Source organism: Syngnathus scovelli, chromosome 11 (genome assembly GCF_024217435.2).
Source record: "Syngnathus scovelli strain Florida chromosome 11, RoL_Ssco_1.2, whole genome shotgun sequence".
In the NCBI taxonomy this organism is placed as follows: Eukaryota; Metazoa; Chordata; class Actinopteri; order Syngnathiformes; family Syngnathidae; genus Syngnathus; species Syngnathus scovelli.
This window is the reverse complement of record NC_090857.1, coordinates 8,612,722-8,640,623: the sequence shown is the minus strand read 5'-3', so window position 1 is coordinate 8,640,623 and position 27,902 is coordinate 8,612,722. Positions and strand designations below refer to the sequence as shown.

Sequence of the window (27,902 nt, the reverse complement as noted above, 5' to 3'; positions counted from 1 at the left end):
TCTTCATCGGTGTGACAGCATGAGGGAACCTTTTGTCCGTTTGCCAAGGCACGAGAACAAAATTTGCCATCGCTGATCATTGTTGCTTTGAGTGTAAATATGATGAACCATCTCCAAAATAGATGCACAAAAAGCATGGCGGGATGATTTGTTTACAATGTTAAAATATTATGCTGGGATGATCAAAGCCATGTTGTGTTTCATTCAGGCGTACATATAAAATAAAAAATAAAACAAATCATGTAAGCACATGGTGTTTCTTTGCAACTCACATGAAAGCTTCTTATTTACATATCGAGAGCCTTAATTTAAATAATCAAGTGAGCTAAATAAATTCAAGTGCGGTGTCCTCTAATGTGTCTGTTTTGCGCCAAAGAAATGAGCTCCCTGAAGTAAGTCATACATTTATTCTACTGTACGTTGCAGACAGAGTTGTCTTTGGTTCTTCATATTGCACAAAAGATAAAGGGAGAAACGTTTACACAAGGAGACATAAGCAAACGTTACAAATGTATCTACTGCTTAGTTTCGGCTAATAAATGCAACTTGAAAATAATGCATTTCATAAATTGAAATGCACAACTATGAGGTTAGGACAGTATATACCTACGAGTCCATTCTTTTATAAAATCTCTTAAAAATATAAATTATTTTCTTTTCCTTGTACAATAAACAGGCATTGTTTGTAATATGCTATTTTTTTTTGAAGTAATACATTGTACAGTATCCCCACAATACAATTTCAGCGTCGCCTATCCAGCTAAAAAGTGATGCCCACGAGCATCTGCCAGCGTGAACACGTACAGTGGACGTGACATTAACGCTAATAAACAGCCATCTGCACCGTACGCTGACATCTAACACAAAGAATGAAACGAGTAAATAGAAATTCCTTTTTTTTTTTTTTAAATGTTAAGGTGCCGTCTTTTCGGGGACAAGTCCAGCTGTTTCTCTTGCATGTGCAAAACAAATATGAACACAAACGGGCAGAAACACTCGTCAAGATTACATTTGAAAGACAAAACGGACAGAACAATAGGTACATTGTTTACAAAAGATCATTATTGCACACACTCATCTGTGCTGCATCTGTTTGACTTACAAGGACAGTGAACTCTGGACAACATCGACTAAGGCCAGTTTTGAAGAAGGAGGCTAACAGAGGCAAACTATACATTTGGACAAATTAATGCCTCAGTTACACATTTCATCGTCATCATATTTGCCCTACAGCAGAAATTTGGGTCACTGTCAAAAGATACACAGTCAATCCTAAAATGTTTCATATTTTAGAGACATTTTTAGAGAAGCTTCAAATTTATTTGATACATGTGAAACATCTGGCTGTAAATGATGCAAAAAAGTGACATAAGACTAAGTGGTTGAGTTAGAGATGAAAATAATTATCAGTTTTAAATTTTTTGAAACTGATTCATATTTTGAGGAAATAATCTTTTGCAAAATTTTTTTTAGCAAAAGCTTGAGCATTCTAATCAACTGTATATTTAGAAAATTGGATGTGTTTTAAGAAGTATACAAATATAAAATAAATAAGTAAGTATTGTCATTTCCAGAAAAAAATAAAATAATAAATGAAGATAGGGACTTTGATTTACTTGATCTCAAATCTTGACAAGAATATTAAAAGTACATTTTGGCTTCACTGTACATTCTTTTGACTGAACAGTTGAAGATGTCGTTTCAATGCGCCTGGATTGTTTGTGATCAAAATCCATTTTAATTCGTGTCCTGGGATTTCAGAAAAACAAGCATTCCTCGCTTTTTAGCATGTTATCGGGAGAATTTATTGGAAAAACGGTAGAAAACGTTATGCAGTGTTCCGTTTGAGCTTTTAGTATGCGTTTTGTGCCCAACACACAGGTTAAAATATATTTTTTAGAATAATATATAATGATATAGTTCATAAAAATGAAAAATAATTTCATTAAATACAGTGGTGCCTTTATTTACAAGTTTAGTTCATTTTGTGACTACGTACTGTTCAGCAACACAACATTTTTCCTTTTATGTGTGTGCCTTCGCCACCAGGGGGCAGTTTTGCGCAGACATAGATAAAACATGAAGAAAAGTTTCACAAACGACGTTATAAGCTGCAGTGATAATAGCCATTTTTATCAGAAATATAAAAAAATATGCCTGTTGGGGAACTTTGTTGTTCAAATATCCCTTGTTTAAATCTTATAAGTAAAGGCAAAATTTTTTTAAAATCAATTCAATTGTAAATGAAGGAGCCACTGTCATTCTATAAAACTACATTTTGAAAATCGTCCTTAAATTGCCAATCTTCTACTAATTACGGTGCATTATATTTTGTACAAAAATTCTAGTAAATTCTTGTACAAACAGGGTGGGTCCGAGCTAATGAATTAATGTAAGCGGAACATAAACAACATTATCATCCAAAAGTCTTTTGGTGGAATATATTGTGCTCTATCCTTCGACTACCCCTTCACGTTTGAAAAGTCAGTCATATTTGTTTTTGTCAGAGTTCACTGTGCTTCTCCATTGTCTCATTTCCGTGTGCACTTGCTCGTGTCAAGTTTACGTTTTTGAATGACTCTTATCTCCCTGAAGTGGCCGTACTTCAGCCATGTGGTTCTCCTGCCCGTCTCGCCTCCAGGCGCTATTACTGCCCAGCTTCCTCTGGAAGTCCTCCATGTGGTTGGCTCCCTGTCGGCCAAATCTTGGACTGGTTCTGTGTAGGAGTCTCTGCGCCGGGCTGACCACCGATGCGTCGTGCTGGTGCTCCTCGTCGTCCGTGTCGGCGTCGATGAACTTGTGGATGGAAGCGTCGTGGAACGTGAAGATGTGCGGAGGTAAGTTCTCCGGACTCTTGCTGGGCGTCCTGCTGCTAGCAGTGGTGTAGATGGACAACTCTGGGCTCTGGATTGACGATCCATCGGAGAGCACCCCCTTTCCCGAATCCCGTCCTCTGAAACTAACCCTGACCGAGGGGCCCTTGAGTGGATTGCAAAGCAGATCCTTGTGGCCCCTTCCTGTCAGGGGTGTGGCACTACCTTCATTCTCATTCTCCAAGGTGGGTTCCAGGCTCGGGTTTGTGCTGACCTTGCCGAGAATGTTGTAACGGGCGCTTTCTGGGAAGTCGGTGGCGCAGCTAATGAAGCTGTCAATGCTGGACGTGCTCCTCACATCCGTCACAGCTCCCATCGCAAATTCCGCTCTGTGCCTTATGGCTTTAGACGGCTGCAACTTTTCCTTGTTATTGAGGTCAGGTTGGGATTGCGTCTTGGCCATGTTGTCGTACATCTCCTCCAGAGTGTCGGCATTGAGATGCTGAGGGCTGCCCGAAGGCTTGGCTTGCTCCCCGTGACCTGATTCCAGGTTGTGCTTGGTGCTGCTGGGACTTGAGTTGACGTGGGCCTTCCCTTTCAGTGGGCTTTGAGATACATGATTCACTTGAACCGTTTTCCCAGCTTTGTCATCCTTTTTGTCCACCATGATGTCCATGAGCTCTATGTTGCGGCCAAAAGCGTCCTTCATGTTCATGGAGATAATGCTGCCATTTCTCTTTGCCCTTTCCAGTGCCTCCCTCCTTTTGATGGCTTTCTCCTGCCTCTTTTGTTCTTTGTAGAACTCGGAGAAGTTGTTGACAATGATGGGGATTGGCAGGGCAATCACCAACACGCCTGCAATGCAGCACAGCCCTCCTACTATCTTTCCTAGTAACGTTTTGGGATAAATATCTCCATATCCCACTGTGGTCATTGTAATGGTAGCCCACCAGAATGAGGCCGGAATGCTTTTGAACTTGGTGTCCTCTTCATCCTTCTCAGCGAAAAATACAAGACTGGAGAAGATCATGATACCCATGGCAAGGAAAAGGATCAGCAGGCCTAGCTCATTGTAGCTCCTACGGAGGGTGAAGCCTAGCGATTGAAGACCAGTAGAGTGCCGAGCCAGCTTCAAAATACGCAGGATGCGCATGATCCGGAAAATCTGCACCACGCGTCGGACGTTCTGGAACTGCAGAACGCTCTTGTTGGATTCCGTCAGGAAGATGGTGACGTAGTAGGGCAGGATGGCCAGCAGGTCGATGATGTTAAGAGGACCCTTGAAGAACTTCCATTTGTTGGGGGAGGAGAGGAAGCGCAGCAGGTACTCCATGGTGAACCAGGCGATGCAGATGGCCTCGACGTGGGCCAGCTGGGGGTTGTCGGTGGGTTGACCAAACTCATCGTTGTCCTGCAGCTCCGGCAGGGTGTTCAGGGACAAGGCGATGGTGGACAGCACGATGAAGAGGATGGAGATAATGGCCAGGATCTGAAAGTAAACACACATTAGCAAATCAACTGAGAGTGAAGCCATACTTATTCCTATTAGTCCATCAGGGGACCCTGTTGGTCCTCCACATTGATTGGATTCTATTCGATTTGATTCTACTCGATTTGATTATATGGGAGCAGCACGGTGCCACACCGGTAAGCAAATGAGCCTCCGGGTTTGAAGGTTCGGTGAGTTTGCATGAGCTCACTGTCTTACAAGCTTGCTTTCGGCATACACACAATAAGCAATTTGTCAGTTTGACAGATCAGATGCAACGTCTCAACGTGTCAGGTACCATAAAATGGATATCTTACTGTGATTCCATGTACTAAGTCGTTTAATCTACACTACATGAAAGCAACAATGTTAGATCATTTCTCATGTCTCTATAATATAATATAATATAATATAATATAATATAATATAATATAATATAATATAATATAATATAATATAATATAATATAATATAATATAATATAATATAATATAATACGTATATATGTATATATATATAAAATATAATATATAGAATAAATAATAAAGAAGGGTTAAAAAAGCTGTCTCAGCTGTTACCAGCCATCTGTGTGAAGTGTTCAGCGTGTCCTTCTCAAAACCTTGAACTAACGCTCTAAAAGCCGTCATTTTGAAAGCCAAATTTATCACTAACACAAAACAAGCAAGCATGTACGAGCAAGTTGTGCATCATGTTGGATAATGAAGTGTCTTAGTGGATGCATTTGGACACGTATGATGACCCTCAACTATGAAGTTGCACAATGTCATAAGAAGATGGATCATTATGGCCGACACTTTGAACTACACTTGTAACAGTCAATCCAATTCGAGATGGCCTCTAAAAAAGTCATTTATTAGCTCATGCCCTATTTTGGTTCTCTCTCCAAAGCATTGATCAAACCCAAGGTCTGCATTTCAAAAGAATCACAGCTAAAGCTAATGTTGTCTCTTGGGCACCTGCATCGTGGTTTTTTTTTTGCTCCTCAGTTTAGAGTAACACTCAAGGACGGAGATAGTGTGAGTCAGGAGGAAAATAGGATGCTTACTGATTTGTATTCAAACATTCTGCATAATATACAATACTTCACCGGTATTTCTAATTTACTTCTTTAGCTGAAAAAGTTTGGAAAACCTACCAGAGTAGTCTCACTCCCGAATTGTGTAATCTGCTGAGCACAATAAGGTCACGGTGCCAGAGGTTAAGCAGGTTACTGAGGTAATATAGGCCACGCCCATTCGTCCTGTCCTCAGTCTAGACTCGAGAGTGTGAAATCCAGCACAAGGTCATATTGGATGGCTGCAACCCAGCTGCGGGTAGGATTATTTCCACTCATTAACACTTACACACTTTAATTAATCTTGACAGGTGAATCCTTACACACCCACCTTGAAGCAGGGGAGACCTTGTGGAAGTGAGTGCAGACTCAGGGAACTCTAATAGCCATTAAAGGGCCAGGGCAGCATTTAAACTCAAGCAGGACATTCCCTGAAAATAGCTCGCTCGGGCTCCCAGGAGAAACAAGTGATGGATGAAAAGGCTCACATTTGACTCATTTGAGGTCGCTCTCCAGCCACTGAATAATCACACCAGAGGGAGTAAAACAAGTCAAAGTGACACATTCGCGGCACCCCGAAAGGTGACAGGCCAGACTCGGAGTCATCATTGCGGGCAATATGTGCCGTCGTGGAAGTCCAAATCCCAAAAGTCCCAAAAGAATACATCATGCAGTATTTTGCAACAACAACAAACAAACAGCTGAGCAGCATCTCCTTCAATATGGGCTGTGCGATGGAACGCTCGCTCATCACATCGGATCTAATCAAGCTGAACGCAGGGAGCAAGCCGCCAAGCTAATGAATCACGCTGAATGCAAACGACAGCGGCAAAACTCAGCTGAGGCGTCTTGTGTGTAGAGAGCAGACAGAGCATGACGGGCAACAAAACACCTTCACCTTCTCCACCCCCGCCCGCTTTGTTCCCCCATGCTGGTAGGAGACATAATAGAGACGTGATGACACCAACGAGATGCAGATACACTTCACCCATTGTGGTGTCAAATCTGATGAAAATGTGGGAATGAGGCACACCCTTCACATTGCCTTACTTGTGAATTTTCTCAGTGAAGCAATAGCACCGGTGTGCGATTGCAAGGCGCCTATGTAAATGAGGAAATAGCTTTTCACTCTCACACCATTTTCTTCAAAACCAAATGCTGACTTTGCTAGGATGAAAATGCTCACTTTTGATGTTTACTTCGTTAATTGAGTGTTTATGGTTATTTCCTCGTGTCATTATTTGCCCTGTTTATAAATAAACATATTTCCAGGAATAACAGAGACATGGGGAAAACAGGACAGAAGATGAAAGAAAATTGAATCTGATAAAAAAAAAAAAAAGCACAAATTGTGACACTATCCCTGCAAGTGCTGTTCGCTTGGTAGCCTTGCCCCGAAAATGCATCGTCCCCGGGTGCTACAATTCTTAACTTGTGATCTGTAGCACTCCATCTTCCATGACTTCATCCATCCATCCATTTCCTGTAGTGCTTGTGGTCAATTAAGTTCACGGGTGTGCTGGCCTATTCGAGCTGACTTTGCAGAAGCAGTGAACACCCTGGCCTGATTGCCATTTGCCAACCAATGGCAGCTAGACCACATATAGACAAAGATCCACGTTCAGATTTATAGACAATTAAGAGTCTTCCATTAACCTAAAGTTCAACCTCAAAACAGTGAGGCAGGCCCTATGAATACACAATTCACAGGGAGAGCCTGTTTCAGATCAGTGTCTTGTGTTACTAAATGGTTAGCTAACTAGCTCTTGACGATGACTTTTGCAGACACGGGGAGAGCCTGTTCGAATTAACTACAGTTAGATCTCCCGCCAACGCTGATAACAAGTGACAAACACACAGCTCCGTTCCCACGCGTGCTTATTTATCCGAACATAGCCAAGCTTTGCCCTGGTGGCTGGAGGGAGTTAATATTTAATATCCTCCCACAAAATATCCTGTCCTGGAAAAGGTGTAAGCGAGCAGGCCTCGTGTTCTCTTTGCTTTCATTACACATACGTAATGGAAAGAGAGATGGACAAACAAGGAGAGGATAATATGTAGAGAATACAGCAGGATGACACCTCACATTAGGATCCACATTTTATTACTAACTATAGGACGTCCACTCATTACTGTGAATTATACTCTCAAGTAAGATGATTTGTTCTGGCCACTCAGGGCCACTTACTAGTATACTTTTATTTATAAGGCAGTAGTGGGACTACTACCTTCATATATTAGTGGCTTAATTACTCTGAAAAATGCTGAATCCTATTCTCTTTGGTCACAAGATTATTTGTTGCATTCGGTGCCATATTCTCAGGGAGCAAGGTAAAAGAGCTTTTGTTTATTCTGCTCCTCATGCATGAAATATTCCGGGAATTGTTTTCAACATTTCTGCCCATCCCCTGTAAAACATAATGAATCATTTGATGTATTTTCTGAAGATTTTTTTTGGCTTTGTAATAATAATTTTAAAAAATCTGAGATAGCTCCCGCCCGACTCCCAACAGCCCCCTCAAGAAAAACGTCCTAGCTCCGCCAGTGATGATCAGTACATACCATTGTGATTAAAATTACTTATGTACCTTGTGTGTAGTCCTGTAGCTAACAAATTTTGATGAAAAAAAATATAACGTCCTTGGTGGAAGTAATTATAACCAAGTGCAAAATGAATCAGCACATTAGTCGGCATTTTTGTGGCAGCTGCAGCTTTTCAGACCAATTTCCGGCTGCAAAGTTCCGCTCTACTTAATCCAAACTTTTATCAGGATCAGCACTACGTTTTACAGATATTAAAACATTAAATATGCCAAAGTTTCCCCTTAGGTGTATACAACAGTATAAATATTCAAACAAAAAGACGGTGACTCACATTGTGCCGTTGCGATGAGGCAACGCAGCGATACAAAGAATACACACGCATAAACAAAACAATGACATTTGGTGGCGCAAGATGATGAAGAAAAACAAATGTCAGTTGTCTTTTGGGTTTTCCACCACGTCACACTATGTGAAATGCTGATTCACGTCTGCTCTGGAGTCACACTTTGCGCAACACGAGCTGAATCAATAAAAGGATTAAATCACTTAGTGGCTCGCCTACTTTATTTTTTGTCAGGTGCAAGGTAGCATGTCTAATCCTCTTACTGTTCTTCATCTTTCCGTGTTTTACCAATAAAGGGCTGACCTTTCTCCCAGTGGAAGGCTGGCTGCCAGAAAGGGAGTTCCCCCTCTGGAATACGCCGTCTGTATTTTATTCAAGGCTGCTGCAGGAGGAAGCACAGATGGAATTACGCTCCCCGTCCACAAAAGGCCTCGCCTGATAAAATGGTAGTTGCGGGATGATCATACACCTCCGCTTGGTGTTCTAATCTACTTGGAAAGTTCCACTCAGGGCCTAAGGTGCAATAAAAGCAAGAGACTGTGAACACAAATCTGTCCTCTTGTTTTTTCTCTAATGTTGCGACAAGATAAGGATGGCATTATCGCAAAATGCAAAATGTCACCCTCATGGCAAATCCCATCCAAAGAGGGACTATTATCCGTATTGCATTATTTTGCTTCTCAAGTCTCACATTGTAGTGTGTGTGACTCATTGGCAGGGCACAGAGAAGAATGTGCAGTTAAGCCCAAAATTATTCAGACCTTCGGCCAAATGGTGTTTGTTTGGGAAGCTTCTAGCTGGAAATGATGCAAAATACAGCAAGAGGCTTTTTTTTTTTTGAATGAATAAAAAAAGGATTTATATATATACCTTAAGGATATTCATTATTCTAAAGGAGTGTTATTGTACTACTCGAAAGCCGTCCGAGAGAAAATTTTGCAATTTTTGCAAATTAATATAACTTAATGTGCTATTTCCAATTTCCCCACTCTGTAAAAAGTTTGCGCGATGTCATCATGTTTCCTCCTGCATTATAAAAACATGTGTTGGGTTTTTAAAAAAACTTGTCCATAAGGTGGAAGTGTGAATGATTGTTTGCCTAAAGGTACCTTGTAATCATTCCAAGCAGAAACTAGGAATTGTTTTTTTGCAGCATTATACAGGAGCTAGCGAACAAGCTAATATACCAGAGGCAACAATGTATCAATCTTAAGCTAGCGGCAGGGCTCTGTTTCTTTTTTTACTGTTGTGTCCCCAAAAGCAAAACATTAAATGCTCCACAATATAAATGGAGGCAGAGCTGTAGATATATATCACAAACAAAATATTTGACCAAATTTAGAAAGGATAAGAATAATTGAGCACTAAACCTGCTTGTATTATTCATAACAACGGACAATGTAATACGAACAACATACAAATCAAATGAAATAAAACCATTGTAGAAATATTACAGTGACATAATAAATCACATAAATATATATACTTTCAATTATTTAATACTCGGCAATACGCCTGTAGAGCAATATCGTTTTTCAGATTATAATCACACCAGGAACGCTTTCCAGCCCGAAGACACAATGTTCTTCAGCATGTCTCTAATGGACAAGCGCTCCAGTGACCCACACAGATGTGCCCTCCTCTTCACTGGCACCATTTTCACCTTGGCCGGCGCGCACCTTTTGTGTCCCACACACAACTCTCGTCCTCGTGTGTCCGAAAGGAAATGAAGGAGATGGATGACTGAGCTGCAGGCTTCGCACGCCATGCACACCATGTGTCCTCTTACAAGTGTGAAGGTGGTGTTAAAATGAGTGTATGTGTGTATGATTTTGGGAGGATGGTGTGAATCTAAAAATAATCTGTGAGAAGAACATTAGAATGGATTTAGATCAGTGATTCCCAACCACTTTACAATAAATGTGATTTAAAGTTGAAGGTTATTAGGAATGAATCATCTTTTGCCACTAATTTATTATGCTCATTATATTTGTTGCTTGTGTGCTGAGTATATCTATGGCCTCAATCTAAAGCTAATTTCCTCACTTCCTTCTTTTTTCATCTCTGTTGTAAAGTTAATTAAGGACAAAGTATTTTAAAAGAGTTGACTATCCTACTTGTAATTTATATTTTGTAAGCGACCATAATTTATTCCTTATATGTTTTAAAGATAATCGTCTAATTAACCGATTTATCAAAATATTTTTTTGCTAAATATTGGAATGGATTTTGGCCTAAAAAAAAAAAAAATCCCAATTGGCCGGGGCCGACTAAATTATGTATCTTTGTTCTTCAAAGTGTCAAATTGCAGCTGTCTTGTTGCCATGGTCTTTGGTCTCCGCCTGGAAGTGGCAGCCGGCAGGAGTGTTGGAAACCATGATAGCAGAAGTGATGACTCATCATTAAATCTGTCCAGCCTTTGGCTGCATTCTACAAGGAAATCTTTCACTATTCATTTTTTATTGAGCTCGATTTTGTTTATGAAGCCCCAAATGATAACAGCAGGACCAACAAATCTCACATGAGTAAGCGCAGTGGCCAGAAAAAAAAGTCCCCAAAAGGAAGAAGCCTTGAGCGAACGATGAGTCAGGATGGCCATCTGCCTCCAATTTCGACTATGGGGAGGGGTGATTGACTGCAAATGGTTGATGGTGCTAAGATTGTTACCATTTGTCCACCTTAATACTAATCATTGCACAAGTGGAGAGCCTTTAGAATGCACAACTAATTTGCTAGTCCATCATTGGCAGTTTAATTCCAGCCAGCGGCAGATTAGAGTGCCAGCAGCGAAGATTACCTCAGAGTTCATGACCCCTGTGAGAAAAAGTGATTTTTGACAATCAATGATTGGGTCGAGACTGACTCGCTAATGAAAAGTGGCTTGACTTTTTTGGGTATTTACACGGGTCACCTCCTCACGTGCTCCCCGGATGAAGTTCGAGCGCGGTAAGAAGCATCATGCAGATCTGGTGTCTGCTGACGGCTAATTAACGTTCACTCAATTTGTCTCCGGTGACACGGCGGTTCTGCTTTGGCGTTTATCACAAAGAGCAGATGTCACGAGCTTCCTGTGACAAGATTAGATGTCCACCCTGTAGAGACAGTTTCGCAGGCAGCCTAGCACGCGTGTAACGGGAGGCAAAGTGAGCTGATGTGTCACGTCTCGTCCCCAGCCGTTCCACTATGTGTCTGTTATCAGGGTTTCTGTCTGTGTGCTCGCCCCTCCCCTCCATTCGTATGATCATTCTCACCTACCTCTTGTTACCTGTCGTGTATTTAAGTCCTGTCTGCCCCTCGCCCCTCACTCCCCGGCCGATCATTAATGTCTTCACGTCCTTTGTTTCACGTCCCTGTCGGTTTGTCCTCTTGTTGTTTTCTTACGTTATGTCAGTTTGTCGGGTCTGTTAATTTGTTTTGCTGAATAAACCCTGGTCCAAGCTGCATTTGGTCGCCCTGCTCCATTTCGATCCGTGACATGATGAATATCAACAAACAACAACCTTGTGTTTTTTTCATGATCACGCTAACCAACAAGGCTTCAGGTTCCCTTCCTTGCTTTCAACTCACATGTTGAACTCAAGGAAGGCCCTTGAGCCACACCTGGCCTTTTTCCTTGACTTTAGAAAATGTCATGGCTTTAGCCATATATATTAAAATTAAGCAAACATGTGACACAAATGCAAGATCCTCTACTGAGTTCTACAAAAGCCATTGGTCTGTTTTTACAGTACACTGAGGCCAAACTAGCATGTCAAACAAAGGTTGCGAAAAGATTTCTAGATTGTTGACTATTTATAATGACGTATGGGTTTGTGATGATGTTTCTCTGCTGTGTTGAAAACAAATCAAATGAACTTAACGGGTCCCAGCATGCTAGACCCACCACACTCACTGTCGCCATGACAACCCATTCACCATGTTGTAGTTACAGTTCTGTCTCAATGAGAGCTTGACAGCATCCATTCCGCATCTTTTCTCTTTCACGCTCCCTAATGCTGCATATAAGTGTGTGTGTGTGTGTGTGTGTGTGTGTGTGTCCTTCTCTATTAAGCAATGATTAGAGACCAGTGAGGCACCCGCAGCCAGATGGCGATGAACTGCACTCCAATCAGCGCTCGCTAACGAGCAGCCGCAACGTGCAAGCACAAAAATGGTTGTGTTCTAAAAGCTTTCTGCAGCGTCTCCTCCGCAGCGCGGAGTCTGCCTTTCACCTTTGAGGAATGTATTACCATTCATTTGAAAAAATAGTGGAGGCACCAACCACTCAGACAGATAAACCAAGAATATTGTTGACTCTGATTTTATGCTTTCAATTTCTCCTTCAATAGAGTGTAAAGCAGAAATGCGTGCTTTTTTTTTTTTTATAAAACTTCACAACAAATATAAATGCTAGCCAAGCAAAACAGGTGAACAGATTGGATTCATTTTCTAGGTTACTTCCACTTGGTGGTCTGCAGGATTAAATATTGCCCGTCTTAAAAAATCAATGAATAAAAAGAAAAGTGACAATTGCCATCTAGCTACCTGAATGTAAACACACATGTGCATCGCAGTAACTGGTTCATTTAGTGCTGTAGTTAAATTGAAAAATATATCACTGACAGCTATTTTGAACTGTTCAGAACTCCCTCCACCTTGAATAAAAAGTCAAAGTCAAAGTCAGCTTTAGAAAAACAGTCCCAACGCATCACGGTTAATGAGTTGTGATTGCCAAACATACATTTGAAAATTATAACCAAAAAGTCCAATCTGATCTGTGGAAAAAATGCTCTCCATATGGCCAAGTGCCTATAATGCGGCCATCACTGATCAAAAGCAAATAAAAATAGCCAAAACCACAATTTTTCCCTTCCTAGCCACACTACTTTTATCGACATGGTGAATAGTCAGACACTGATGTAGGGATGACCTGAACACAAACTGAGTGTAACATAAAACCATCCATTTTTTTTAGTTTACAGAAGTAAAACACCTGCTGTGTTCTCAAGCCTCCTTCTGAATGATTCAGTTGGAATGGAAGGGCAGGCTGAAGATCCCACCGGACCACTGAGTGTGTATGTGTGAGTACATTGTGTCCCCACCATCAATGTCCCTCCGCTATATCTCTGCATGTCTTACTCTATGCCGCAAAAGCGAGTGGCCGGCCCTGGAGGCCACTGAACTCTGAGAAATCCCGCTTGGTGCATGGAGTGAGGTCACACATGTATAATGCAGAGAGACACCGAATAGCAAGTAATGTATGCAGCTGAGGTGCGCAGCCACTTCCAAGAGCCCACGGCAACAGACAAAAAAAAAGTGACCTATTTTTTTACGACACACCTCAATGAAAATGCTAGAAAGAGTGCTCCAGTATTCACGCCCTTCTAACATCCGACGGAACTCAGACGAGAGCAGGTGAGAGGGAGCTGACCTTTAAAAGACGAACATTCATTGTGAGCTGGCAGGAACACAAATCAAAAGCAAAACGGTGGAGGGGGAACTCACCGAAACCTGTGTGTCATCTCACATTAGTTTGCGCTGACATGTTACAGCAGGACATTTTTATCTTCTATGTCACTAATGACCAACGCAATATCTTTTCTTAGATCCTGACAGTACATTCTGCACACAATCCAGTGAGATCCAAGCACAAGTACAAGGACCCAGACCTCCAACGAGGCATAAAAAAATCCAATTTAGATTAGCAACACATGTAGTATGAATGAATGAAAGCTTTATTTTTTATATTTATTTTTTCATTCATATTTAAATTTCTTATATTTATACAAGTCATAGTAGGCGTTATTTATATATATATATTTTTAAAATTAATATTTGTATTCTTTTTTTATTTTTTATATTTATACAAGTTAATTTGTTATGGTCCAGTGAAAGCATATTTAATTTTTTTACCATTATTTAAGAGTACATTGGGCATTTAGAAGTGCTAAAAAGTGCCATTTAACTCATGTGATTGGTTAATTGTGAACACAATCACGTTCCTGAGGGTGTGCACACTTGTGCAACCACATGATCTCATTTATTTGTTTTCTCAAATTTTTTTTTCCCGCTAGATACAGTATAGCAGTGGTTCTTAACCTTGTTGGAGGTACCGAACCCCACCAGTTTCATATGTGCATTCACCAAACCCCTCTTTAGTGAAAAATTAAATTATTTTTTTGAAATTCAAGACATCGATGTTTTTTACCGGTGCACAAAATAAGCCGTGCATGAACATCCCCTTGTTCAAATAACAAAATCAACACAATGCATGAACTCACAACAAATAACATACTGGCAAATCTGAATTTACACAATAAATCAGGTTTGTTCGGACCTCCTCAGTGGAGGCTCTGCCGAACCCCTGAGACCGACTCACCAAACCCCTAGGGTTCGATCGAACCCAGGTTAAGAACCACTGCAGCATAGAGAATAGTATGCAGTTGTAGTAAAAGAAGTGTGTAGTGAGGGCACATATGTTTGCAGTGGTATAAATAACACAAACAAAGCAGGCGTCACACGTTTAATATAAACACACATGCACAGAGCCTTCTCATGGGGTGGGCAGACTGCAGTGTAGCTCAACTGATAGTTTCCATGGCAATGGGAGGTTCTTTTAGCATTTGTGAAAGAAGTGCAGCAAAGCATTCACAGAAACAGTGCGCAGCCAGCTACAGCAGGCGGTGACAAGTGAGGCGGGCGCTCACAGGGGGAGATACACGCACACATGTCAGTGCAATTTCCTCTGGTTTCAGGAAGCCAATTTAGTATTTCTAAATATCACTAAGAGTCTAGTCTGTCAAGTTGATGCCATTCGACGTTTGAAGCCCACTTTTACAGTCGGATAACCGGGTTTTCATTTTTTGACACCTTGGAGGGTTGGAACAGAAACAACTAAGCTACTTTCAAGTCACCTAAGACCAATTTGAACTAAACATTCTGAACGATTGATTATAATTCTGTCCGTAACAAAATAGGAAACGCATTTAGAGAAGCATCAAGTCCATTCACGTTGTAAAAACTCATTTTGTTGTACCTTCTCGAATTGAGCTGCATCGTATCAAATTTGAATTTTAATCCCACTGAATCAAACTCAATCAAATCATAAAGACTTTAAAATGAACAGTCCATGAATCGTATCGCCGCTCATATATCGAGATTGGTAGCGAATCATCTTTTAGTGGTGAGATGGCACACCCCTAACAAGCACATGCGGATTAAAGCGGCATGATTCATGTGGATATGATTTAATTATGAATCACTGTATACACTATCAGTTTCAGTAAATGCTGATTTCCACCGCTTTAAATTACAGCTGAGGCTTAAAGAGCCTCCGGGATGAAAAAAAAAAACTTGCTTTGTAAGCATAAAAACGTGACAGGTTGGGTCGTTGAAAGACGAATAAAAAATTTATTGGGAGATGAACCCAGTGAGTCTGCAATCTGTTCCAGCTTAAAGTGCTGAGCCCCAGTGTGGAATGACCAAACATCCCAGTTGTATAAAGTGGAAATGACACTGGCAGTAATTTGCAGGTGGAACAAAACCCTAAATTATCTCAGGGCAGAATTGAACACTGCGACCTAATCATCATCTGCGTCCTGCAAAAGAGGCAGTGAGAAGGACATCTGCTCTTTCAAAAAAATTTATCAGCCACAATTTCCTTGTGCCAACATAGTTGTCTAAAATTAATCATGAGTCTGTTTTCCAAGCATCAAGTCGAGAGGTCGCTATGAGAAGGAGGTAAAAACAATGAAGCACATGCCAGACTGGTGCCTGGTGCAGCACACGCCTCTTCCATCAATTCAGGTTCTTGTAAACCGGCTGACAGTCAAGCATGTTTGCAGCCAATCACAGCCATACATGGACATGCTGACCCCACATTTGAACGCACGCCACCAGAAACCGACTCGAGACCTTCAAATCGACAAGAAAATAAAATTCCTTTTTTTTTTATCATTGACGTTTTATCATCAAGAGTCCAATTATGAATATGAATTAAACAGTGCGTACTTTTATTCGTCGGTACGATAATTAGACTTTTTATAATCACACTGTAGCTCCCCAATGTTTTCCTACAGATTTTTTTTTCTTCTTGACTATACACTTAATTGTCGATTTGCTGCATATTTTTATGAAAGCAGTCAGCGTGGGACGTTTTTTTTTTGTTTTTTAAATTTGCTTCTCCGTTCTCTTCCTCTCTATTAATCCTCCTCCTCTGCAAGCAACTAAATCTGTTGTTCTTCCACTGTGATAAATTGAAGAGCAGCAGCAGCAGCAGCATAAAGAGAAACGGTCTTTCCCCAGATTGAGCAAGTATGTTTGTGTGCCGGCTGGCTGGCTGGCCGGGCGGCACCCTGCTGTTCTCCTGCTGCAACCTCACACGTGGACGTCAAGCCAGAATACTAATGAAAGGAGATTTCTGATCAATAATCCAACCGCTTGAGTGACCTCCCATTTTCCACAAGTGATAAATACAACTGTCTATGTTTCTTTTCTTTTGTTGTCATTGCACTATTTTGTCTTCTCTAATAATCAATTTGATACTCTAATCCACATGACTGGAAGTTCTAGATCTACATTCAATGCTGGCAAACAAAAACATGGCTATTTGTCCAGAGTTTGACATTTCGCAATAATTTCCATATCCACTTTTCAACTTAAATCCAAGCGTGTGAAATTGTAATAAGAAGGAATAAAGAAAGAAAATCCCACCAGATTTAGCCTGGCTGTTGTTGGTTTTTATTGATGGTAGCAAGGTTTGCGAGGATTTCTGCTCAGCACCGAATGTGATCCGTGCAGAGGTTTGATAGAGAGACAGTAATGAGCAAGCGTTTCGGCTGTCAAGGTCTGGCCCTGCTTCAAACCTACTGAGCTGATGAAAAAAGTCTCATGCTGTCTTCTTTATTACCCGAGTTATCTTTTCACACAGTGGAAGATGCTGGGCTGTTTTCGGAATCCACCAGTAGTTGTGGATTCTGAGGAAATTGTTCATTATTTTGACTCGGTAGATTTGTGTGGGCAGAAAACCAAACTATTTCACCCAATTTGGGTTACTTTTGACCCAGAAGTTTGAATGATGCACTTGAACAGCAACGTTTGCCTATGGAAGCACGTGAGTGCGGACAGAAGAGTCAAATTTCCCACAGACTTAAAAGTAACCTTTTCAACCAGCATCACTGGGCTCACTTTACAAGCCATCCGTTCTCAGGTTGTCTTGTCACACAAAGATGCAAATGGAGGATACTTTTTCAGCAGATTCGAATACCTCTCCTCCTCAACTGCAGCCGACTTCGAATCTCGACAACATATCTATTATCTCAGTGGCCTATATCTCAACACAGACAGACGAAAGGTGATGTGCTGGCGTCTGGTGGGCGGAGGTAAAGAAGAAATGAGAACAGCGGGAGGCAGAAGGGAGAGAAGAGAGGATCCCGAGGACCGCTGGCTGGAGATTAGTGTGAACCCGATTGAAATTCGCTCAATCCCACTTGCTGCCAGAGCAATTAATGCTACCGTTAATGCTACAGTAGGTCGCTTGATTAGGTAGTCCTGCAGAATCCAGTATAAAAAAAAAAAAAAAATGCACTCAGTGGACTGCAGACTTCTGATGACCCACAAAAGCGTTTCTCATCCCCCAAATCACATCTCGCTATCTCAGTGTACTCATATAGCGGATATACTGTATGATACTTTATCCATGTCAAGGCTATTATATATTTCCATTTTGTGGCAAGTGGTCTACTTAATGCAGCCACAGTTGAGCTGTAACGTTTTTTTTTTTTTTTTTTGCTGACTCTTTGGTGCCGCAGTGGATAAAATTGTGTTTCGGAGAAACTTCAGAAGTCCATTTGCTGTGTTCCATCAAGAGAAACTCAAATAGCCATTTGATGAAAGCTCAGCAGCCTTTTCACTAACAACTAAAGCGGCCTGGAAAGAACGTTTGAGCGATACTGGACACTATACTCTCTCTAACCGCTGGCACAAAATGCTACATGCAATATTTTTACGCCCACTTAATCCAATAGTAGAGTTGCATTTTTAAAATGTGTGCTTTCTGAAAATAATTCAGTAAAAGGCACAGTAAGAGTATTAATATAAAAATGTAATGTGGCTGGAGAATTTCTAATCTACATATTTTGGGAAATTTATACCTCTCCATAAATAACACGTTTGAAAATAATACACATGCTAAAATCAAAAGCCGAGCAGGTGAAAATAATGCAAGCATCCCTCTCTATAATCCAATAAAGTGTTTCCTCTCTCATTTTTTTTTCATAATCCAATACGGTTGAATTAAAAGTCATGACTTAATACATTTAGCGTGATATTAAAATTTGATTATTATTCGAAAGGAGGGATTCCATCTGATGTCATTGTATGCATGTAATGTGATTTATTTAATTTTGCTTTGTTTATTCTTACATCCTCATCAGTATACCCAACAGGGACAGTTTTCCTCCAAAACTCATCTATAATTCACAAAAGTACAAGAGCGCTCTGTAAACTGCCAAACAACAATGCCAGATAGTGGTTGATTTCTCAAAAGTGTTGTGCTGTATAGAAGAGAAGCTATGAATCCTGAAAACATTTATTTTGACTATTTGATGTCACCAACTAATGCTCAAGTGACGTAAAGCGATACGGCAAGAAATGTAAGGCGACACTTTGTTTGACTGAGGTCGTCTACCGTGTCTGATGTGAGCCACTCAGGGTGGTCTGGCGTTGAATGAGCCCTCTTGTTGGCCGTTCGTCCGTGGACCTTCAGGTATTAGGTTGGAGATCAAGTTCAGAAGGTAATTATTGCTTGTCAGTCTGACGGCAAGCACATTCATTTGAATAGGACACTTAATCAATAAGCGGCGTTTGTTAGAGCAACAATAAGTCGTAATAATAAAAAAAAAAAGAAGAAAATGGGACTGGTTTGCTAGTGCAAGGAACACAAGCAAATCAAAAATATGTGCTCTGGCTTGCTGAGGTTGGCAAACTCGAGTGAAGACAGATCGAGAGAGGACGCAAGCTAGGTGTGTTGACTGTCTGTCATCCAGTGAGACAGTTGAAAAGAAGCGAGCGCACGTTTCTGAGAGAGTAGCTTGCTCGGACGAAGGGGCAAGCGGAGGCAGCTCCGACGTCTGCTGCCAAAGCTAAACATCGCCGCTCTCACTGGAAGTGTGAGGTGATGGCTCGGCCGAGTAAACACGTTCAAGGACTGCTTTTGTTCTGCTGTCATCGACTGATGACAAGCACCTTAAAGCATGTTTTGCATTCTCGATTTTAGCGATTGCCGCAGAGATTGCCACACAGTCAACCGATGAAATATTTGGACTATGATAGGATGCCTTTGTGAAAACAGATCTTTTCAACCTCAGACTGCTGAGTGACTGATGCAAACATCAGCGCGCTGAACGTGTGATCGCTTCTGTGGACTCTGGGTAAACCTTCGCTTTCTACTGACCACTTGTCATCCCATATCTCCCTGAGTGATGCTCTATCCCTGACAGGCCTTTCTAAATAATGAATGAAATCGCACAGCAAAAGTAGTCGTACCGTCATCCTCTCGTCTTCTTTGACCCTTCACCTTTTTAAATGCCAGCCGCCTAAATTCACAGCTGCGTAAATGTGCACGCAGGAGAAGCAAAAGTCAGATAAGACATCACGCTAAAAGTAAAGCATAGCTTTTGTCATCTGTCGAAAAGAAATATTAAAGCGTGGGGAAAGTTGTGTGTGTTATTGATGTGCAGCCTGTCTTTCTAAAGTGACTTTCCATTCGTGTGTTTCTTCACGCTGATCAAACGCCATCAAAGCCAGTCTTGCAATCAATAATGTTAATGTCTCTGTTTAGTGCACAGCTCCATTAGCCTATGCATTTGCCAATACACACTGCTGATTGCTTTCAGCTACTGCCACACGATTATGAAGTGGGTGCAAAAAAAACAAAGGGGTTTGTTGGTAAATGCCACAATGTGGAAAGACTCAAAAACTTTTTAGAGTGCTTGAGAAATGTATTATAGTAGAGCACCACGCATGAAAGCTTCACGCTGCAGCTGCCTTTAGATTGAAAGCTTTGGTGATCTCGCTGTAACAAACAGATGTAGAATTTTTATTCGTGGCCATGAATTGTCAAGTTTTGAGTTTTAGCAGCAAAAGTGGAAAAGGCACCCCCAAAATTTAGATTCCATTAACCAGTCAATAATAGACAGGACCCTTAGAATAAACGACTAAATGACTAAATAAATGACTAAATGAATGAATGAAGGAAGGAATAAATAAATAAATAAATAAATAAATAAATAAATAAAACTGCTCAGTGGGAAAAATAAACTAAAATATTTCACTGAATTGATTTCTTCAATGATTCACACATGGTTAGAACATTCAGAAAGTAGCGGCAAATATTTATGAAAAGAAAACATTGTCATTGTGTTTTTTATGAAATCATCTCTTACTGAAATGTAGGCGAGTTCAAGGAGGAGGACTGACAAAAGAGAGAAAAAGAATGACAAAGAGTGAGAGGTGTTGCTTGCGACTTACTTTTCACAAGTGTGTGAAGCCACCGGGCGGAACACATGGCCCAGCCACCAGTCAGTCGGGCCAGCTGGGAATCAGTGGTGTGCCATTGATTGATGCTATTTCAAGGCAAGTGGTGGTGTCGCTCGGCAACACGCTCATAAAGCACACCCCGTCGCCTTGTCCCATGCTTGCTTATTAACAGTGGAAGCTACCGACAAGAACTACTTTGCTCTATTACTCGAGATTGTTCTGCTACACTGGGATCATAGTGACACAGCGCGACATGCTTCAGTGCTCATGTTGGAAGTCGCACGTACATCCGGGAGACGCGATAAAGACCGGGGGTGTGGGTGCCCCCCCCCGTCCCTCTCCTCTCTCCTGCCAGCTTGCCTTACAACTTAATGCCTCCGCCATCGATTTTTTTTCCCCATTCTCACCCAAAAAGGGTTCACGCAACCTACAGACCTTTTGGAGCAACGCGGCAGTTTGTGTAAATGCATCTCGAACTATGAAAACTACGAAGTGCAGTCTGTGCGGGAAACTGCCTGCAATCAAAGGGGAAGGGGAAGGGGAAGGGGAAGGGGAAGGGGAAGGGGAAGGGGAAGGGGAAGGGGAAGGGGAAGGGGGCGGAGGGCAACTTGCACAACATAAAGAATGTCAGTTTTTACAGCTCGCTACCTTGTTCCGGTCCAAAGATTGTGAGGTGAGCAGTCATTACAGGCAGAACCACCGATGCACTCTTTGAGCTTTCATTGGGCAGACTATGCGTCAATCATTACAATTCTATCTGTCATTAGCCGTAATCCAGTATATGTCAATTATTACTGGAAATTCAACTCATGGTTGGTAATATGACTTAATGTACAGTCATCGAAACAGTAATTCATGCCTCCATTACATCTCGGCTGCATTATTGTAATGCATTTTTTCTTTTTTGGAGTCAGCCGGTTTCCCCTTGAGCATCTCCAATTGGCACAAAATGCTGCTGGGCTGTCAAATGTCCATCTTTCAAACTAATCTTTAAGCGTATGATTATTCTTTTGGGTTTCAACTCAGCATGAGTCTCTGTATTGTTGTAATACAATTGTGTTTTTTGCTATCCTAAGTGTTGTCTTTATGATTTTTACTTCAAGTACATCAATTTGTATGCAGTTGCGGTTACTTTAAAGCGCTCTATAAATAAAGGTTAGTCGAGTTGACTCATAAACTGGACTACGTGTATATATGCATACAAGTCGATTGTGAATCAGCTTCTATTTACCTGTTTCATGTTTTTTTTCCCCCCAAACAAATCAATATAACTAAAAGACATCAACCAGGAAGCCTAAATGTGTGACTTCTATGGTTATATAAGTTCAAAAGTTCAATAAATAGTTGATCATTCAGCTGTAGGGCATTGGTGGTTCTGCAATGTATTTTTTTTTTGGGACTTTCAACATAACTTTACTTGATCATCCTCAACACCCTCGCACGCGTTCCAAGTGTTCTTTTTCATGAGTAACACAAGCACAGCTCACACAGCAGAGTAATGTTCTTTTCCGTTGAGTGTGCACTGGAGAAGAACGGCCATTTGGGGCCTGTGCTTGCATGAAGAAGTGAGTTTTGGGACGGTGTTCATTTCAAGGGAGCGATAGACGCTCATTCTCAGTCATACTGTACATCTCAGCGGTTAGAACTAAAGTATCAGACACTTAGCATGTGCCGCATCAACAAGATCTTATCTTTTATTGATGCACTGATTACCTGCAAGTTTTCCTTCAGCCCATATTGTTTGTTGAATTATTTAGCGGGCTGGCCCACGGTGGATAGGCAGACTCAAGTGAGCCTAAAACTATTCAATAACACTTCAACACTTCAAAACTGGGAGTCGTGCGAGCAAATGCGGCATGTACGATGTCCTTTCATGCTGCTTTGGTGTGAAAATGGCTCATTTGAGTACAGGTACTCCTGTCAATTTATATATTGTATGTGACGAGGCACATGGAGTTATACACATTCCGCATTGCACAGACTTCTTCCTGGCATGAAGTGAGACCTTATTAATGGGCAATTAAAATTTCATCAGTGCTGAAAAATAAATGAGGCAGAATCTGTTTAGGAACAAGCCATTTCAACACTTCAATTAAACAACATCACCTTTATGGGCCACCAGGTAACCTCAGTTTAGCACTTTTTTTTTTCCACCATCCTTAATGGAAAACAAAACATGAGGTCGTGGCTCATTGAGCATGTCATGAGCTGTGGATTCAAACAGTTTTGATGAGATGGGACAAAGACTATGGAATTCACATAGCTAATGTATGTCTATGTAACCAAACTATGAGTGATTAAAAAAAAAATAAAATCCCATTAGTGCTACGGTTTCCCTTGATATGTAAAAACACGTCCACTATTGCTGCTAATAATTACAACTCTGCTTTCTGTAGCTAGAATAAAATCCATTTCCAGGGAGAGCTGAGGGCCAGCAAGTGTCACAGACAGGAGCAACGTGATCTATTTAAGAAATCATAATTAGGAGCTATTCAAGGTCACGGATACAGCGGGTTATCTCACTGGATGAGCTGGATAAATTATGCAGAAAGCTCCGTGTACGGAGGTGTTTGAAGCTTCCTTTAGTCTTGTTTTGACCGAGGTGTCTTGTTTCGGAAATGCTGAGAACCTCCGCTGTCTTTCCGACACATTTCAAAATGCACTACATGGGCCAACTACCCATCTGAATTACACTGTGGTAAAAAAAAAAAATCAAAAAAAATCAAAGACCGACAGGTCGTCTCGAGGAGTAACGCGCTGAATAAAAAAAAATTATCCTTGGTTCTGCTCCCTGCTGAATGTAGAGTACAGTAATGAAAAGGCTAACCTCTGTGAACATCTACACTCCCTGAGCTGCTGCTATTGTAATGCTAACACATGCAACGGGGTCTAGTGAATCCACATTCTAATTGAAAACTGCTTCATATACTCTATTAAGCACAACCCGTGTCCATTGATCCCCAGTGAAGCGCTGCAAAGCGTGGGCCGGGAGTGTGTTAATGAGCGGGATGATTGAGTAGAGGATAGAAAGGAAGTTGGTGTATAATGAAGATGTGCGCTTCTATAAATATGTGACATTCAATTAAACAAAAGGTGCCAGTCGTGGCGTCGTCAAAACAGGCATTCATTAATCACCTCGAGACTCGAGTCGCTAACGAATCCAATAATGGAAGACAATAACGGTTGTCATATATGCATCTAAAAATGCGTCATTAGGAAAAGACAGCTGGTGGACATTACTGATTATGCATAGTCGAAAAATTAGTTAGCAAAGTCCATTTTAAACAGAATAAGTTGCACTTAGAGGAACATTTCTCACTTTTGTGTGTAACATTTTTTTTCTCATTACTTCTCCCTCCTGCAGCTCTCAAAGGAATAGATGAAAAGTACCAATTGGGGCAAAAAAGGAATGTCAGACTGTTCGTCAAACTGCAGAGATTTATAGCCTCCAGATGTAAACTGAAATACTCCCTCTACCCCACCCCTCCATTTCTTGTCTTAACATTAGACACCTTCACTCCACATGATGGAAAGTCATTCATTGGATAATTCCAATGACATCCAACATAAGAAATGATTTGCATTTAATTACATTCCTTTTTGGACTATGAAAGAAGTTAATGATCAACCAATTAAATACATTTTATTTTACTTCCACTAGGTGGCAGCCAATCCTGTTCTATGCAAGTAATATATGGTAACCGGTGGCCTATATAAAATGTCTTCCACCTAATGGCAGAAGGTACAAGTTGTGTACGCATTGCGAAAATCCACATTTCTGAAATGGATGTGTGCTGCGAAACAACAAACCTTCTCCTTTGTATCCTGCACGTCCACGAAGCCAATTTTGCTATAATAATGACACAGTGCGGAGCCACCCACTTTTTTTTGGAATTTGAAAGTATCCTTCAGGTTATATTTTCTAGCAGCTAAAGCACTCCACTTTTTCTGCCTGTCAATTTTGAATGGACAAGGAACCTAATCAGAACCTAACTTGCTCATTACTGCCGAGATTGGAAGGACTTCAGCGCGCCAGTCCGTAGACACCCCTTTGAAAAGTTTTATAATTGCCTATAGATTCATCAAGATGGCGGCAAAGCACTACTTGTGTCCAAACAAAGCTCCTCAACTGACTTCAACATAGTTGCTTGGCAACCAAAATCCCCTCAAATTGAAAAGTGCATATGGAAATTTTGGACTTTACCTTAGCGGCAAATGATGAGCTGGGTTTCTCAAGGAGATCCCAAAGTTTCTTCCTCTTCTCCGAGCAGCATGTGGTGGTAAACTCCTCACCTTCCCGCTCCCTCATGTTCTCCGCCTCCCTTTTGAGCTCCTCGTTCATCTGCTCCTTCTTCTGGTGGTAGCGGGCCTGGCAGCAGGACTCCAGGTAGATCTCGTCGATGCCCCAGAAGTCCAGCTCTTGGCTGAAGGACAGGGCGCACATCTCCTCCATCATGTGCAGCTTCCCCGTGCGGTAGAAGTTCAGGATTGACGTGAAGGCGCCGGGGTGCCTGTCGAAGAAGTACTCATTGCTGTCCAGGCTGTAGTCGTCGCAGATCTCCATGATGGACTCATGGGTGTGGCAGTCCCGCAACTTGCCAAGTCTCGTACGGGGCAGGCGGTCCAGCGTCCTCCACAGGACCTCGTGAAGGAGACCACCAACGTTGAGCCTTACCCGGCGGGTGTGCTTGCTTCGAATGATGTCCACCGCGTCCGGTGGCTGCGCTACGGACGACCTTGCCGCCACTTTGATCATCTTCGCTCGAGCCGCTCAGTCAGTGCCAAAGACGAGAGCACTCTCTTCCCGTTTCTGCAACAACAACAGCAACTTCAAATTAAAAATGCATCTAATTTTATTGCCCTGATATGTTATCACAGCTGTTTTTTTTATTATGATTACGCGGTTGTTTATTATTACATGATTAGGTTGAATATTTTGGTAGACAATAGACAAAGATTAAGTTTCTTTTTCATGTCAGTTTTACAGTAAATGGGAAAAATGGAACAAATAACAACTTAAAATAGCACGCTTTGCATTTTATTTGGAGAACTGTCCCAATAGTCTTTTCATTTCCTCATCGTGATTTCTCTTATTTCTTGACAGTGAAAGAAAAAATGCGGGTGCCAAGGACTAACTTACAAAGTGTGTTTTAATAAGTTTAAGTGTGTTTTAATGTATTTAAAGAATGTGAAAGTAGTATAGCAACACTAAAAAAAATATATGACCTCTATATTACCAATTTCCACCTATGCTGGGTGGCTCTGGTATGAGAACAGGATGCTAATGCTCAAAGCGCAGTCGGTGCACTGTCCTACAGCAGAAATGTCAAGTGGTTTATCCACTCATCAGAGGACAGAATAGATATTTTAATCTGCTTTACGAGGCAGGGACGCTATTCTTGCTGACGAGGGAAGACGCGGGGGATCCCTGTGATAAATTGGACTTACATGTTACATGACTCAAATTGGACTCACTTGCTAATATGACTATTCTTAATGAAGACCTTTTAATCAGATTCAGTACAGGAGCTATACGTTATAGAAAATTCAACCTCTATAAATATTCAAACGCTATATTTTGTTTAACAATGATTAAATTGCAATTAAGTTTTTCTGTGCCTATTTTAAAAAAATACTTTTTAGATCAATAATGCCAGTAACACCATGTACAATGTGTTTATCATTACTGGTATGAGCATGAGGCTCTACAGCTAGAAGGATATAAATTATTTTACAGTATTTTTAAATAAATTAATACATTTATGAATTGATTAATCAATCCAAAGCTCGTATACGTGTAATTGTACATATTTTAAACATATGCTTTGTTTAATTGCCCACGTTACTAATAATCAACTAAGTATACGTTTCCGAGGAAGGATTGTTGGATTTTTGGACAGTGTGAGCTGTCCAGTGCTGATTATTGCGTCGCTGTCTGGTGCTGAAACTATGCTTTAAATGGAAATCATCGTAGTTTTGACAGGAAACACTAACTTCAGCAACGACAAATTCAAAAGTAAAGAAAGTGTTCGTACGTGTCTCCCGTGCAGCCCGGATCATGTCATGGACGTGCGGCGGCTTCATTTCAATCAGACCCACGTGTAAAGGTGGCAAACCCGTCCGGAGCTGCTGCGCTGGGCTCGGATGTGATGAAGGCATCATGAGCAGGATGGAGACATGATGGAAATGTTGTTCCCTTTTCCTTCCCCTCTTGCTCTTTTTCTTTTTTTTTCTCCTTAACAGACACGTCTTCGTCAGTAGCCCCTCCTCCAGGTGAGAATCAACAAGTCGACCCACGGAATATTGTGGGTTCGGTTCGGGGGCTCCCCCTCGCAGTGTGCTGCATCCAGCTGGGCGCCGTGTGGGAGTGGAGACTGCTCCCGCTGCCAGGCTTCTTTTCGCTCAGGCTGCTCCAGCTCACTTTAACCCTCACTCTGCCAGACAGCTGCACAAGCTAAAGTCAATGCGTTGTGTGCGACCAGGCAGGGCACCAGACCACCAGGTGGCGCTGTTTTTCTTTTTCACAAAAATGCATTTTTTAATGCAGAACTAATAATACACAGGTGCGAGATTGATATAAAATCCTCCCATAGTAGACCTTTTGCTGTGGAACAAGTACTCAGTGGTACCTTAAAATAAGAGTTCAATTAATTCTGTGACCACGTTCATAACTCAAAATCATAGTTCAGTAGAAATGAATGGAAATGCTGTTTTTGTATTCTACATTTCCATATGGTGTTCATTATCAGCACAGCCTCACAAATTGTTGCAGTTGTCAGGAAGTGATCAGGAGCTTCCCGGGTCATATACAAATCTAAACTTTCCACTCGCTTTCCAAACAGCGGGCATGTATGTCACTGTGACATTGTTTAAAGTACAGATGACTTTGCTCTTCATATGAATTATCACCAGTTAACATGAAGGAACATGTTTCATACGCGACGTAATGTAGGAGACGTAGTGTCAGAGCACATCTTGGAGGAAGGGAGCGTTTGGTCAGCGCTTAGGGGTTGAGGATGGCAATCTTCCACTCAATAAAAAAATATTTAAACAATGAAAAATCTTGAAAAAAAAGTACAAATATGCGAATCAAATTAAAAGGTGAATCAAAAAGCGCTCTCC

The 27,902-nt window shown here is 41.3% G+C and overlaps 1 protein-coding gene across 1 annotated transcript; it reads right to left on the bottom strand.

The window, feature by feature from the left end:
- Positions 1-388: 388 nt before the first annotated feature.
- On the bottom strand, positions 389-27,784 carry LOC125976857 (potassium voltage-gated channel subfamily B member 1). Its single transcript, XM_049732804.1, has 3 exons — positions 26,816-27,784; positions 24,985-25,590; positions 389-4,302 (listed from the first exon to the last, which is right to left on the bottom strand). The coding sequence occupies exons 2-3, from the start codon at positions 25,534-25,536 to the stop codon at positions 2,563-2,565; spliced, it is 2,292 nt and encodes a 763-aa protein (XP_049588761.1). The 5' UTR covers positions 25,537-25,590; positions 26,816-27,784; the 3' UTR covers positions 389-2,562.
- Positions 27,785-27,902: the final 118 nt, after the last annotated feature.

Excerpts from the sequence above, each read along its gene's own strand:
- LOC125976857 (XM_049732804.1), bottom strand. The coding sequence starts at position 25,536 with ATGATCAAAGTGGCGGCAAGGTCGTCCGTAGCGCAGCCACCGGACGCG. Across the intron at positions 4,303-24,984 it reads GCTCATCATTTGCCGCTAAG|ATCCTGGCCATTATCTCCAT; the intron begins GTAAAGTCCAAA and ends GTTTACTTTCAG.